Source organism: Plodia interpunctella, chromosome 19 (genome assembly GCF_027563975.2).
Source record: "Plodia interpunctella isolate USDA-ARS_2022_Savannah chromosome 19, ilPloInte3.2, whole genome shotgun sequence".
Taxonomy (NCBI): Eukaryota; Metazoa; Arthropoda; class Insecta; order Lepidoptera; family Pyralidae; genus Plodia; species Plodia interpunctella.
In genome coordinates, this window is record NC_071312.1 from 7,026,944 (window position 1) to 7,042,998 (window position 16,055).

Here is a 16,055-nt window from a genome sequence, read left to right on the forward strand (position 1 = left end):
TGCGAACCAACGAAAAGGAAAGAAAAGTGGTCGTATTTGCGCCCTTAAAATACCGACAACAGGGAGGAATTGTGGAATACTCCACCTAAAAGAGAAAACCTCTTAAATAATAATAAGGAGAAGCATTCATTCTCTTACATAAAAATACACATTTTATTTGAGGTACAACATTTTTTAGGTGTTCCTCGAAACGCAAACGTTTGGAAGCGCACCTGATGAGTCGCATCTTAACTTATACATCGTAGCGGACTTTTTACTAAAATAGTTCTATGACTACTATGCCGCTGATTAGATGCAAACAAGTGTGCATGTTGACTTGTGGTGGACACATGTGAGCAATAGTGTCTTCGTAACAAAACACCTAATACACGTGCATATCACGGACATTTGCTGTAAATAGGTACTTCCTTGCTAGATCAACAAGAATTAAAGGTAATCATCTACTTGACTGCTGATCTTTCCAGGAATACTGCTCGACCGACTAGCTTTTGTTCACGGCTTCACACACGTGAATTTCCCACGGGAGCAGTTATTTCCCCGCGATAAAAGGTACCCTATATAATTCTATGTAATTTGTATGCAAAATTACAAGAAGATTGAGCAAATAAAGAATGGATAGGTAACTAACAAACGAACGTATTTCCGCATTTATAATATTAGCTAGGATTGTGATCATGAATGTCCCTTCCAAATGTACGACAAGGATTTTGGTAACCACCGTTTTTTAAATAAATTAATGCAACTGTGTTCAATAGAAACCTGTAATTCTCTAGTATAGTGTAATCTCCTGAGGTTTTCTTTTGCTATTAATTAAAAGAAATTGACAAAAATGTGATGGCGGTGCTAAGTGATATTTTTAATTTATAAAAAAAATTATAAACCCAATTTATAAAAAAAATAAAGCATAATTTAAGCTAAAGTATATTCTGTCACTATCTCTATTTATAATATTTAAAATTGACAGAAAATTGAAGAAATAAAACATAGTTTAGGTTAAAGTACGGTCTGATACGAACTGAAAAATAAAACGATTTCGAACTACCATTGCAATACGAAACGGTCAAGATTGATTGTTGAACACCCAGCAGTGTTGCCAGCCAACAGGACATAGCATTTATTTTCTTCACTTTCTTGACATTTTGTGTGTTTTAACTTTTTATATAGTAGGTATGTTTTATTCTTCAAGGAAACTGGGTTGCAATAACTAAAAAAACTGTTTTAAAATCTTTATTGTTACACAGTGTGAATTACTTATAGACATATAATGTACACGTTGTTCAAATAGACATAACTACAAGGCTGTAAGAATCACAAGATAATTCATATATTGTAGGTAAGGTACATATATTTGAATAGGTAGGGTTCATATCATATATGTAAAGGAAGTTTAGTAATAAGGTAAAGGTACCCAGTAAGTAACCATACAGTTTATAGTGATGTAAAATACAAAATATAACTCTGAATAAGATTTATACAAAAAAAACATTATTAAATGATACATTTTTGGATTAAATGTTTCTTTTAAACTAAAATACTAACTATTAAAGCTAAACATTAAAACACACTAAGATATAAATTAAAAATCTATTTACAAAATATTACAGTTTATATTCGAAAATACAATCTTAACTTAGACCGGAAAAACATAATTACAAATTTTTCAAACTTGTATTTTAACTCTTCGAACTGTAAAGATATTATGTACTTTGTGTTATTATTAAATGGAAAAAAATATATGACATGGCACAAAACTAAAGTAGAAACTGAAACACATAACTTAATACTGAAATGCTACCATAACCAATAAAATAACCTGAACCAGAGACAAGAAATGTCCTGAAAAAAAAAAAACGAAAGATTCCCTAGAAATCGGATTTTAATGCCATTTTTATTATTTTTTATTATGGCCAGTATTCGTGGGTAAATAAAAATTAAGTTTTTTTTTTTAATAGTAGATACAAAAGCGTGCAAAAGCCGACTCAGGAACTAGCTGAGTCGCCGAGACGTTTTGAGTGCGTTTGCGCATGTTGACAATCGACATGGTAGGACACTATCACGCCTATGTCAATATTCGCTCGCATTACCAAATTAGATATACGTATTTCTTAGCTATCGTAAAACTAACATAACAAATTAATTGCCTGTCACGTTAGTTTTGACATTTGTTGCCATATAGCAATCTTTTTTAAGTCCTCAATGACACCTCCAAGATCTCCTTCAATAGTTATTGATATCTTATTTATAGATACTATCCATCGTTTATTGCAGATCATTCAACTTTGTGTAAAAGTTTTCTCAACTTTCACACATCCTTACGTAGATTACAAGTATAACCAAGCTACATCACAAAGTTCAAATCACCACTTTTCATATTTTTTTCAGATCTGATAAATACCTACTTATATATCAATAGTTAATTTAATATATTTATCATTGATAGGTCAGTTTTAGTAACAGTGATATTTACTTTTTTATCGACATTATGGACTAACAAAAATCAGATTAGTAACAAAACAATTTCAATTACATCTTGTATTGAATTGTTCATTCTTATATTGCATCCAAATGTTTTGAAGCCCATTTTTTAATACAGATTTCACATTAAAATAACGAGTGGCGCTATCAAGCTGGGCACTAATGGATTCCATATTCAAATATAACTTTATCTTGGCAAGATTATTTTCTACCATTTCTTCTAGTAGCCGCGACAACACAGCGTCTTCCCCGGATGTTAAATAAACGTGAGAACTTCCATAAATCATAACACTACCGTCGCTCGCTATAAGACATGTGAATTTAAACACAAGAGAACTTCCTCCCGTCGTCACTGGAGTAGCAGTGATGGCAATGCAGCCGTCTCCCTCGCACGCGCACGTCAGCGCCGACGCGGCCATCGCCGAGCCGCGCGCCGCACACCGCGCACGTGAAGCACCACACGTGGTAGCACAGCGACAGAGACTCGATTATCATCGCCGCGCCGCGACCTGGGGAACACATTTCGTGTTCAATATGAAAAACATGGAGGTATTTAGTGGAAGTCCACTAAGTAGTATTAAGTACTTTAGTAATTGATGTATACCGTGCTAAGTTGAATAAAAAATTTTGAATTTGAACAATAATAATGTGGTTGACTTTGCAAAATGTGCCTATCATTCACAGCTGTGAAATGGCCAGTATAATTTACACACATTTGGCAGTTGGTCGAATCTTCACTCTGCCATCTAAAATCCAGTCCATAAATAAAGAAGGGATGATTACATAAATCAATACAAAACTCCATCAAAAACATGAATAATACATACCACAAAACTTCAACTAAACTACTACACTACGATCATTCTCCATAACGTATTTATAAATATAATTTATCAACGGCAATTCCTTTGCTAATCTAATACAGGGAATAACTAGATCTTAGATCTCTTCAAAAAATTGTACTAAGTAGTAAAAAAAAATCTCCTCACCCAGTTCCTCCCCGCAATGAGAACACTTCTTCTTCCCGCTGACGCTGAGCTTGTCGTCGCGCGGCGGCGCGGGCTGCGCGGCGCGCGGCCGCTTCAGTTCTGACAGCTGTTGCTGGCTGAAAATACATATATACACTTTTATTTTCTTCCGTCCATGACAGCTGATGCTGGCTGGAAATAGCAATTCGATTTTTTTGCTTCTTTTTCACATGTCACATTTGCTAATATTAAAAAATTGGAGATGGACCACTTCTATACATATGTTAATTGATTAAAAGTGTGCGGTAAAGTTTGTTCAGCCACTTCTTCTTCATCTGCGCTTTGGAAGTCGGAACTAGACTTAGTTTAAGTAATTTTTTGATGTCAATAAGTGATGTATATCATTCTAAGTTAAATTTGAATACCAGAGTTTTTATTGGCAAATTTAATCGCTTTAACTAGTCCACATTTCAACACATTCAAAACGATTCAAAGCCCATTCTTGCTGATCGAATTAAAACAAGAATTTTTCCAGGGTTTTTGAATGTTGCCAGTGATAAAAAACTATTCCTCGACTATTGAAACAGAAGTAATCTTACCTGGTGCTAAGAGGGAGCATACTGTGTAGATTCTGCACGGGCATGTCCTGGTGGTAGGAGTGTCGTTGTGCCGCGCGCATCTTGTTTCTCTGCTCGTCTATCCGTCTCTGTTCCGCCTCCTGGAACATTGTGAAAAACATGATAAGTACCTACTTACATCTGGTAGTAAGATATCACATGTACCTTTGGAAGATAACATATTTGGTTTTAGTGCCTCTTCGTTTCAATTTATTTATCCTATCAATATCACAAATACTCAATTCACACTTTATTTACTCAACCAATCATCTTGAAGTTTCGCATATACTTTGGAAAAGGACATTCATCTCGAAAAAGAACTGTTCTCGTGGGAAATACGCAAGGCGGAGCCGCTGGCAATAGCTATCTACGTTCATTGTTTAATCTCTATTGGTAAAAATGATGATCTGATTACATAAAGATGATTACCTGTATAAGCCAGTGTTGATTGTAGTTATAATTTGACGGCTTTCTGTTCCTAGATTGCATCCAGTCTGTGTTTGAGATCAGTTTCGGTGTTGGGGCCGCACTCAGCGCCTACAAATAGGAACATTTCGGTATTATTGTTATAAATTGTCATAAATTTCCCTAGAAATTACATTATGGAGATAATAATAGCGTGAAAAGATATAAGTATTCAAGTTAGGCATGCAAAGCTTCGTTCCCCACACGCTGTACAGTGGAACAAGCCTAGTTACTAAGTAGTTAATATACATATTATTGAGTATGTTCAAATACAATGTACACTGTTGTGATCAAATGAAATAAAATAGGTGTTTTCGCTCATCAAATTACACTTTTATGTTGAATAGTCTCTTTTATGTTTTAATTCAATTTGTAGTTAATATTTTCACCGATTGACGCATCGCCCTGCTGAATGGCGATGCGTCAAATCGCCATGTGAGGATGTGACGGCTGATTGAGTGTTTCTGAAAAATGTTACTGATTCAATTTACTTATATCCAATCTATATTTACTGTGGCATCTCATAACAATAAATAATGTTCCTAAGATAGTTAGGTACCTGCAGCGTATGCCTGGTCATAGACTGGTACTGGCTGTTCCCGTTGACGGCCGGTTTCTGCCGCAGCTGCACTGCTGTCCGGTCTACGTTGACGTACTCCACTGCAGACGGTACGCGGCTGCTTCTGGAAATTACGTCATTAGGAATTTGAGTAATATATCATTACTGAGTTTGTTAGAAATAACTTTATATTAGTCCTCTCCTATTAAAAGTCAATAAGTGAGTAGTAATTTATTAAAATTTTGGATTATCTTACCTCATAGTAATTTCCCTTTCAATGGACTCTCTGCTCTTCGGTTTCGGGGGCATAATCGGCTGCTGCGGTCTTACAGACGGCACTGGTCTCCTCACCGCTTCCACCACCTTCCGATCCTCATACAACACCTTTCTGCTCTCTTCCACTCCAAAATGCCTTTGAATATGCTCCTCAGAAACAAACGGCTTTCGCTTCAGATTCTGATCGTCTATCACAGGCCTTTCAGGTATAACTGGTGCCACAGCAGTATATGGCTCATTGACCAGCAGATTTGGCATCGAATGTCGGTGATTTTGGCTTGCTTTTGCTGGCCTATTTAAAGGAGGCTTCTCAGGTGAACTCGGCACAGAGGATATGTCTTGAACAGACTTCTGAATGATCCTGTTCTGGTCTCTAAGGAGATTCTCTCTCTGTCTTCTCAGTTCTTCCTGTTCGAGTTGGAGTAGCTCTCTTTCAAAACGAAGGACTTCCTAGTTTTTGGAATTTGTTACGGTATTATTAACTTCTCTTTGGTTTGTTGGTTGGTTAGTAATAGTTTAGTGACAAATGTTAGCGCAAAGCTGGCGTGCATTAATGTTTTATCAATGATGTTTTATGGAATGTAAAGTTAGATTGGGACTCCATACTGTTGTGACAATATGGTTATTATTGACAGAGATCCAATGATTCTTTTGATTAATATGGACTTCTTTTATAGAGCCAAAATGTATAAATGAGCTGCCATGTAAACGAACTAAGGGTACTGTTCGACAAACAATATGAATCTAATAACTAAGTTTTGTTTGAATTTTAAAATGTAGTGTTAACCCATGAATAATTTTAGCGTAGACATTTTCGACTTGAAAATCTAAGATATCAATAATTATTAATTAATGATTTTCAGGCCGAAATGAATGAAATGTGATAAATTGTCCATATTCATCAAAACAATTTTAAAATGTTGAGGGTAAAACGTGAGTCACCTTTGTATGAGCATCGTCAACGTGCCCGTCTGTCCAATCCTCGTTAGTGAGACGCGTCTGAAAGTTACACCGCGGCCATCTTGTGAAAAGTTATTTACACACACGATAAAATGGCGGGCTTAGCACGAACCGCTTTAACCATAATATTGACACTTAATAGTGTGAAAGATAACATTTTGATTGATGGATTTTATCTTGTTACTAATATCTTTTAAAATAAACGTAACTGTAGTGTATGGCTATGGCTATATTACGGTTTAATAAAAAACAAAATTATTATTAAAATATTGTTACAAATAAAAACCAAAAATAAAAATGATGATTGTAAGAATATTCAATCACTGTAGCTATGGAGAAGTAAATAAGTGTGCATTTATGAGCATGCAAGTGCATAGGAGATACAAGGTGCATAAAAAAAAATAAAAAAGCGATAAATTCATAACATAAATATTTATTTTTGAAAAAAAAAAAATAAAACATCAATTATTCGTTTGCATAATCAATTCAACAAGTATTTAGAAGTGACTACTTCGAAATGCAATGTACTTTTTTACATACAACTGTGCGCGCTTATTATGGTAATTTATACAAAAAAGCATTAGAAAGCAGGTATGTTATAGCGGCATTACATACGAAAATATGTTTCCAGTACCACAATTCAAATTATTTTGTAGTTACATAATCATTTAGTAAGATCGAACGTATTATATCTTGAGATATTACGGGTATCTTATATATAATTTATTTATTTTTTGTATTTTTTGAAATGTGGTATTATTAAGAAAACTATGTACAATATGTCAACCCTTTACATATAGTATTTGTGATACATATCAGTGCTTAAAAGCTATAACTGTGCAAAAAACCTTCAATACCATTACCAGTTAGATAACTATATTTTTCGTTTCCATCACTCCTTAGGAAGAATTCGAGAAAATATCTAAAAGAACTACAAAAACTAGTACTATCACTACGAGAGATCTATTCTTTAAAATAAATTGGTAAATAATCGTAAATAAATAATATTCCTTCTCAATATATTTCACTGAAAATGAAACGATTTGAAAGATAATTAAATAAAAACAGAAATAATAATATCGAACCAAGCAAAAATTCATACAATAATTAAATAATAGCTTTATAAATGGGCCTATGATAGCTCCTTGAGGAACACCAACTACTACTTTTATGAAAGAATGTCTAAGTAAGGAAAGAATCGGGAAACCTTAATCCCAGTTCATCAAGGAAGAAACGTAATCCCAGTTCCTAAGATGTTACCTGTTGATGTTGTAGTTTCTTGTCCAAATTATCTATTTTGCTGTCGTCAGTCTGGGATTCTGTTAGCTCGCTCAATTTGGTGTTTAAGTTTGCCGTGAATTTTTGTTCGTCTTGTTTTTTCGCTAATTCTTCTTCGTCTGATGTGACAGTGACGTGTGTATACGGCTACAAAAGATTTTTCTTTATTACCCTTAAAGTTTTATTTATTCAATATGTCAGTTCTATTCATGTATAAATATTTTTTACAACTGAAGATTTGTGAATAGCTTTTAATTTCTATTTTTTGCTACGTTAGTATCTGTTCAGCTGATAATCTTAATTCCTAACACTTAAAATAAAATTACATTACATTGTACCTAACTTTATTTCGGAAAAGCATGCGATTAGCATACATTGTTTTACATTATTTATTGTCGTTTCAGATTTTTTGATAAATTAATAATTCATAAAAATTAACTATGAAACGAATAAATAAAAGGAGAGATATTTACAATCATCATACTAACTTGCAAATCTGTAGTAGATAAGTAGTTCTACTTTATGTTATTGTTGTTTGTGAAATAAAACTTATCTTAAGTACTTATCACATGTATTTCCATGATGGTATCTGATTAGTACAAAAGGTAAACGTAATTAGTAAAGACCAACATGATAAATAATTAATTTCCTATATTTATCATAACTTGCACCTATTACTAAATAAAATTAGCAAATTGAACAAAACTTACCTCGCTGTTTTGTCTGCTATGTGGATTAGAAGTTTCCGGAGAAGACTGCCCCTTGTACCACGCTTCAGCTGACGGTCCTCTGTCCACATCCACACCAGAATCCCTGCTTTCCCTCAACTTAGCATCCATATCATGCGACAGCGTCCTTTTGTATAGTAGCTTTTCAATTTTAGTCTCTTCTTGAAGGAAGGAAGTTATATCTGGACGAGGAACCATAGCGAGATCTGCGTCAAGGTAGCTGTCGTCTTGACTTTCGATGCCAAGGAAGCTGGTGCGTTTATTGCGAATTTCCTTTTTGATGCGACGCGCCGAGCTCGTATGTTTGAAATTGCCCTGAAAAAGTAACAAAATGTTCTCTCAACAACTTTTCCTTTTACACAATATGGAGATTCTTCGCATGAATCATAGAAAGTTTTAGAATATTTATTGTAAAGGAATACGAGGAGAAAATTTATGAAAAGCAAATTATTATGAGGAAGATGATATGCGATAACAATACAATGGCATGTGTAAAGGTAATGCTCTGATTAGAATCTCTATTAGTCAATAAACATTGAGTCTACACAGTATAAGTAACAAGGTCACTAGTACATCTTACATGATAATAATAATGGAAAGTCTAAACTTACATTGCCTAGTAGTTCATCTTCAGTATTTTCTTCAATAGGCGGTGGTGGTGGTTTTTCTTTCGGTGGTTCCAAGGCTTTAGTTGGCAAATCTAATGGGAATGCTTCAGGACCATCAATTGAATTTTTATAAAAAATGTCAATGTTCTCGTACAGCGGTGCAACAGTTATCTTCTCGTCCGTTTCAAAATCTAAGAGCTTCTCAAATTTATCATTAACATTTTTACTGTCAACTTTTTCATTGACATTGTTTTCTGTAGAATCCATGCCGCTGGTGTTTTCAAAACTATCTTCTGAATCGAGCTCTTTGAAAGCCAATTCTAGTGCATCAATGACCTGAAGAATTTGTAACACGTGAATATGAAGCCAGGCTGAATATATTACACATATATTAAGACGATAATATTCTAAAGCATCAATTTATAAAGAGCTCGTATTAAAACACTTAAATATAATTTAGAAAAATCATCACTGACATAGTTATGAAAAGAATAAAAAGTTTAGTCAAAGAGCACAATTTTATTCATGCAAATATTAAATAATTTTCTCTGTAGATACAAAACCATACAAAATAAATGCATGCAAATCATGAAACATAAATGATAAACTGGCAAACATGCGCAGAAAATGAAAGTTAAATGAAGCGAAACTACACGTAACCATCGTGGCTTACCTTGTTAACCCATCACCAAAAGCTGATGTAACAAGACCTAGCACAAGGGAATCAGAACGAAATAATTATGTATTTTAATTTTAATTAAAGCAGGTTACATCTGCGCTCTGAGAGCGCCTTTCATAATCTGAGGCGGTGGCAAGATAAAAATGTATTTGAACAAGATATGCCTACTGATAATGTATCTAGTACATGCGTTCTTCACCCTGATTTACATAAAAGTTCATTTAAATTCACAAGTCATTGATTAATGACACAATGCAATATTACGCAGTCGAACATGATAATATTTATGTCGTTAAGATGAGAGGTGGAGTCACATATACATATAATAAATAAAACCCATACATAACAGTGTAACATATATTTTGATAATATGAATATACAAATATCACGATTTACGAATAAAATTATCTAATGAACTGGTTTCTAATAGTGGGGGCTAGGTTTAAAATTTCAATGATTGTTCAAAAGTATTCAATAAATAAATTACTAATAATGGGCACTACTTTTATGACCCTGTTTACGATATTCTAATTAAAGTACAATTGATAATAATGCACGAATGACTAATATGATTTACTTAGTGCTAGGAATTTCGTGTGTTATAATTTTAGCACGATTAATTATGATGAATATGATATGGTATTACTTTACAACGAATCGGGTTTCAAACAGTTTTTATTAGTCTTAAGTATGTGTTTTACTGATACGTTTGTGATTTAGTCACACACATGATTTGTTATGAAAGAACCTGACTGAAAATTTAAGGTGAGATCATAAAAATCCTAGAAAATATTACTCATAATCAACAAGTTCTCATCTAGCTTGCATTAAAATGCAATGTATGAGAAGAAAATGAGCTAATTGTGATACTAAATCTAATTCCTAATTGATATTATCATTCTTGGCACTAACATTGGTCATATTATTTGCTACTGTTTTTGTTACTTTGTTATTTATGTACAAGATAGTTTTTCGTCTATTAGGTTCCACAGAACGTTTGGTCCTTTTCTGCCAAAAAGGATTAGCATCTTGATTACTTACCGTAATCTCGGGTTTAGGTTTGGTGGCACTGCATGTGTCATTAATGACTTCATTGGTTTTGTCGTTAGAAATTTTGTGGTTATTAGTTGGGATATTATTATGTGACTCATTACTACCGATAATTAAATCAGTAGATGAACATTGAGATGTGCATGTTACATCAGCTAATTTGTTAGTAAGCAATATATGACTATCAGTTAATGTTTTTAGCGTTTTAATGGAATTCTTTGGTGAAATGTTAGTAGTGGTTATAATATTAGAGACAGTTACCATTGGCATGCTCTTGCTATCAGAGTCGTTAGTAGTGCTAATTTTATTACAGTTCCCAGCACCAGCGTTCATTTTGTTGCATATTTCATTCAAGTTCAAGTGTATAGTCATTTTCCCTTCAAAAACCACCGTATCACCCTCCGATGAAGTCGACAACGGCTCATTTAAACTTACACTAATATCTTGGTTCTCCAGACTTTTGAGTGTATCTTCGTCTTCTTTGTCCATTTGAATTTCTGTAACTTCTTCCGTAACACTAAGTTCTTCTGGTTGGGATACAGCCTGAATATAATTACTACCACTGTCGGTATCTTCGGCTTTGCTGACTTCTTGTTCTTCAAATTCCTCTACTATAACATCTTCAAATATAGTTTTGACAGGTTCACGTAGTTTTTCAATTGGCTCTTCTATTTTGGTCGGTTCCAATATTGGCATGCCATCTTCATTAGATGATTCATATTCGGAGATTTCCATCATCGGTTCTCCGATAGGCGATGCCAACTGTGTCAAATCAGCAATATCATCGGATGGAGCGCACGAGTCTCTCGCTGTATGTATTCCACTATCTTCGGTTTCGATGTCACTTGGAATAGTATTGTTTTGTATTTCAGCACAATCAAAGTCCTCGAAACTTTGAACTCTTTCAAATGAATTAGGAGAAGACTGTCCGTTCATATCTAAACTATCAAGGGACCGACAGAAACTCTGCATTTGACTCTCAATACCTGACAAACTAGATTTTAGAGAACTATCCGACAATTTATCTTTAGAATCATTGTCGATTTTGGATTCCATTTTTTCGATTTCTACATCAACTGATATTTTAGGTATTTCTTTATTTTTTGCAGCATCGAGGCAAGACAACCTTTCTTTAAGACTCATTGACACATCTTTTACTTCAATTTTTGGTACTTTTATATCTTCTTCTGATGTTTGCGACTTCAATGAGGATAATCGTTCTTTCAGTGATTTTGTAGTATTTAGGTCTCCGTTTGACAACCTTTTAGCTTTATCAATTTCTGTTGATCCTGATTTTACTTTTTCTAGCGAAGACAGGCGTTCTTTAAGAGGTCTAACTTCAACAGGTAATTTATTCAGGTCAGTTGTAGATTTTTGAACTTGTATCTCTTCCGTATATTTTTCTAAACTAGATAATCTTTCTTTGATTGACTTTTTGTTTGCAATTTCAGGTAATTTTGGCTTATTTGTTTGTGACTCTTGAGAATTTTCCCTTTCAAACTGCTCCCTTCGTTTGTTTATATCAACTTTGGGTAAGTCTTTTTTCTGGTTGTTATTTTTATTATCATTGGCCCTTTCCTGTTGGAAAGATGAGACTTTCTCTTCGATTTTATTGCTCACTGATGTTCTGATCCTGTTTAGATCTCCATTCAATTTTTCGGGTGATTTATCTTTGTAGTTGTTATTGACGACCGTTTTGATGATGTTGCTATTAGTTTGTGAAATGATTCTTGATTTATATCCTTCAATGGCTCCCTCGTATGTGTATTCTTCTGGTTCGGGGGAGCTGATGGTCGTGGTCGTACAGGTGTCGTATTCGTTGGCACTGGAGCCAAGTTTGCGATCCTTGCCGCTGTTTGAAAGGTTGTCGACATCAGAATGGTTCTTATCCAGGTCGATACCATCGCTCTGAAAACCGTAATAATAGTTTTAAAATTACTTATACTGATATATTTTACCTGAAAACTAGTTATCTTGATTGATGTGTTACAGACTTAAACTAACCACTTTGTGTTCATAGGGTAATCAAATGACGCACCTATGAAGATAAATATGCTTCACTTGCCATAAGATTTCCTACTTCTAGATTTAAAATATTCTTGATAAGATGATCGCTATTTGGCCTTAGCGTTTAAAAATAAGGTCAGAATCAAAGTGGGTTTACGTGTTATCAATAATCGCTTAAATAGCCCGGTATTCTCAATGAGCTTCAAACGTGATAATGCAACGTGACACGGCACAACTAGACTCATTACACTATCGATAATATGTCTCGAAAGGATTTACATGTAGCGTGTTGTCTCCGAAATACTTCATGATGACTCTCATTTTATGACCGCTTGTTTGACAACAATTCTTCTTGGGAATGTTATTGTTATCTAAGCCATAGTCTTCTCATACTTAGAAAATAAATGCAGCTACGAGGCAAAAATAGCATTTACTAGGACGGTTGACGTAAGACAGACGAGCGATTGTAAAATTACAGGCGAATCTCCAAAATATCAAAGTCTATTTATTAACTGATCCCGGCTTCGCTGCGCCACAGCCCCGGACGGGAACATGTGAAGATGAGAGAGAAGTAAAGAGTCGCTTACAGCCAAACTGTGTGTGTCGCAGTCTTCGCTGAGGCTGCTCTTGGTGCTGGAGGTGCCGATGCCGAGGTCGCTCAGGTCGTGGCCGTCATCGTCAGCATACAGAGCGAGGGGGTTCCGCCTTCTGCGCCCGGCACTGGAAATAAAGAAACCATTAGTCAATTGATTTGATGAACTTAGTAATGTCGTAGTGGTCACCACCAATTTTAAAATAGACCGATGTTTAAAAAGACATTTACATAAACTATATAGACTAGAAGCATTTGAGGTTCTGTTCTTTTAAATTCTCGAAGAAATAACGTATACATCACAATAATTATTGCTTTAATAAGACTGACATTTGGGAAGCTTAAGTGACGTAAACTTAAAATAGACGAGACTAACATTCAACAAGTCCATGTATAATTAGTTTGTAATAAGTCATCTTAGGACATATTCTCAGCCACTAGTAATTGTGTTGTCAGGGGATTGGACTTTTACAACGCAAGGAGACCGATTTTAGCCCTGTTCTGTCTATTTGACTCGTCTTATATGTATTTAGGCGAATCGGATAAAAATCTGACACCTGACCAACTGTCAGATTTTGTGTCTTCATCTAATAGTATTTAACATGACCAAAGGCGTCACCCGCAGGATAATATAAATAATGCGAAAAGTTTGAATTTTAGATAAAGCCAAGAATTGGTATGCTATCATGCATCTACATTTTCAACGCAGCTACACTAGTAATACTACTTATAAAATGGAGACATATCTCCTGCAAAAGACAACTACTGCAGGTACTGACGCCCCTTCCAGTAAAATCGCGGCCGAATCTTCAAAATTTATCTCATCATCATCATCTTGAGTTAAAGAGCTGCATATCAAAAACTCTCCGTATAAAGTCTGCAGGCTGAATACGGCCGTTCTTGGTCTGACCGCAGCCCAAATGTGACGTCGCCGACCGCATTCATCATTCTGTAAGATTACTTAGCTAAACAAATATCGCCGTAATGATTTGCTGGGCCATTAGGTTCGTTTTCTCATCGTTCTCCAAGTATGCGGGTGTGGTGTAACATAACCTCTAAATTAACTTTCCCTTTCGAATAGTAAGTTATGGGTATTCTGCAAATTATGGTAATTTTTGGATGACACTGGAAAAAATAATCAACAGTTTATTGTTAATCACATAAAATTAATGATTAGCTATTATTGTGGATGTTTAGAAGCTATAAGATTACATTCCATCACATTCAGTTTTTTAATAAGTATTTAATTACCTCATTATATTTACTTAAGTTTCGAGAAAACTGCCAAAAATATGAAAATTAAACAAAAAATAGGAGAAGGTGGCTTGAAAATCTAATTACGTCACGTGGATCTAAAAGTAGTAGTATAAGGGATAAACTAACGAAAACCTATCATTTTATTATTTCTTTTAAAAAATTCAAAACTGTAAGAAAATCGCCGCCCTGCAGGCGCAAATGCTTAAGGTTAGGCTAAATCAGGTTAGCCTAAAATTAAGTCAATGACGACTTGACATTTTAGATGGTCCTTATGTAAAATCTGATATTAACAATAAAAATATTGAACAATGACCATAAAATAGATGACAAAGTCGAAGACTTCGACGGAACAGTGAAAACAGTCAAGGTGAATGTCGCGGTTACGAAATTTGTTTTACAACTAATGAATAACATTATCGCGTGTGATATAACACGAGAAAAGTGAAATTGGTCAAAAGCCACGTTGTCGTATCGTTTACTTTCGCCGTAACACTTGTGCTCGGATAGAAAGCAGCTGTTCGACCGTTTTGCGATTTATGGGATTTTATAAAGACGTTCAGATAAGACACATGAAACGTTGCAATATTGGGAAAATTTGGCTGCACAAAGGACTGAATGGAGATGCTTAGTGCGGAAAAAAAATTGATAGTGTTTCTTACAAGTAAGTATGTAGTATACAAAATGTATGTATGTAGAATAATATCAATGGTTTTGAGGAGCACAGGGGATCGGAGTTAAACGCAAAAAAGGAGACCACCTGCTTTCATACAGTATAACTAACATCGGTAGTACCCTGACATGTCATTTCTGCTCTAGAATATTTACTGCGAAGATAAGAGCGACGAATTTAAACAGTCCCTATGACTATAACCGAAAATGGCTGAGATATATGAGTCTATCACTGACCAAATAAGGAGTTATGCTTTCAGGGTTCATGTACGTATTTATTAGTTCAATATCCATAAATTAAATACTAATGCTTTGTACAATGAGACATCACGATGACATTGAATTGGAAAGAAAACATAATTTGCATGCTTATTAATAAACAGTGAATTCATTGACCAAATGGGAATTAGATTGGCTTCAATAGGTTAATTGGAAGTGTTCAAATGTCAAAGACGGGTTTACGATCCTCAATCAAATCTAGAGAGATATCTTCATCTAATCGAATTTTAAGAATAGGTACAATGGTTCCATAAGACATCAATCGGGCAAATGCGCAGAAAAGCTAGGTTAGATCATGAGTAATGAGTTATAACCAAATACTTTTGAAGAATCATTATGAAAATATTACCATAAGTGCAAACTAATAAACGCCTTGAAGGCTCAACGTCACGATTACTCTAATGCGTGCTTCATACTAGTTACGCGGAACTCAGATGTCTGTGAATGCTTTATTTACCGCAATGAAAAAGCCAGCAATGTATGGCGAATCCGCAAAAGTTCAGTGAACTGTTTCGCTATAAATTATAGCCGGCATAACAATGCTAGAACTGGTAAAACTTTAATAATAATGACGTGTAAAGTAACGAT

The 16,055-nt window shown here is 34.6% G+C and overlaps 1 protein-coding gene across 5 annotated transcripts in view; it reads right to left on the reverse strand.

Moving 5' to 3' along the window:
- Positions 1-1,213: 1,213 nt before the first annotated feature.
- smash (smallish) overlaps positions 1,214-16,055 on the reverse strand; it is a 149,817-nt gene continuing 134,975 nt past the window's right edge. For 3 of the 5 annotated variants that reach the window (XM_053759923.2, XM_053759921.2, XM_053759922.2), the window contains 12 exons: positions 13,258-13,390; positions 10,925-12,571; positions 8,938-9,270; positions 8,309-8,641; positions 7,581-7,745; positions 6,303-6,359; positions 5,341-5,810; positions 5,085-5,208; positions 4,490-4,597; positions 4,043-4,161; positions 3,465-3,580; positions 1,214-2,984 (listed from right to left, as the gene is read on the reverse strand). In XM_053759923.2, coding sequence (XP_053615898.1) covers positions 2,797-2,984; positions 3,465-3,580; positions 4,043-4,161; positions 4,490-4,597; positions 5,085-5,208; positions 5,341-5,810; positions 6,303-6,359; positions 7,581-7,745; positions 8,309-8,641; positions 8,938-9,270; positions 10,925-12,571; positions 13,258-13,390 — 3,793 coding nt within the window. In that variant the 3' untranslated portion in view covers positions 1,214-2,796. The remainder of the gene's footprint in view (positions 2,985-3,464; positions 3,581-4,042; positions 4,162-4,489; positions 4,598-5,084; positions 5,209-5,340; positions 5,811-6,302; positions 6,360-7,580; positions 7,746-8,308; positions 8,642-8,937; positions 9,271-10,924; positions 12,572-13,257; positions 13,391-16,055) is intronic. The other 2 variants (XM_053759925.2, XM_053759924.2) reach the window with 2 other exon arrangements.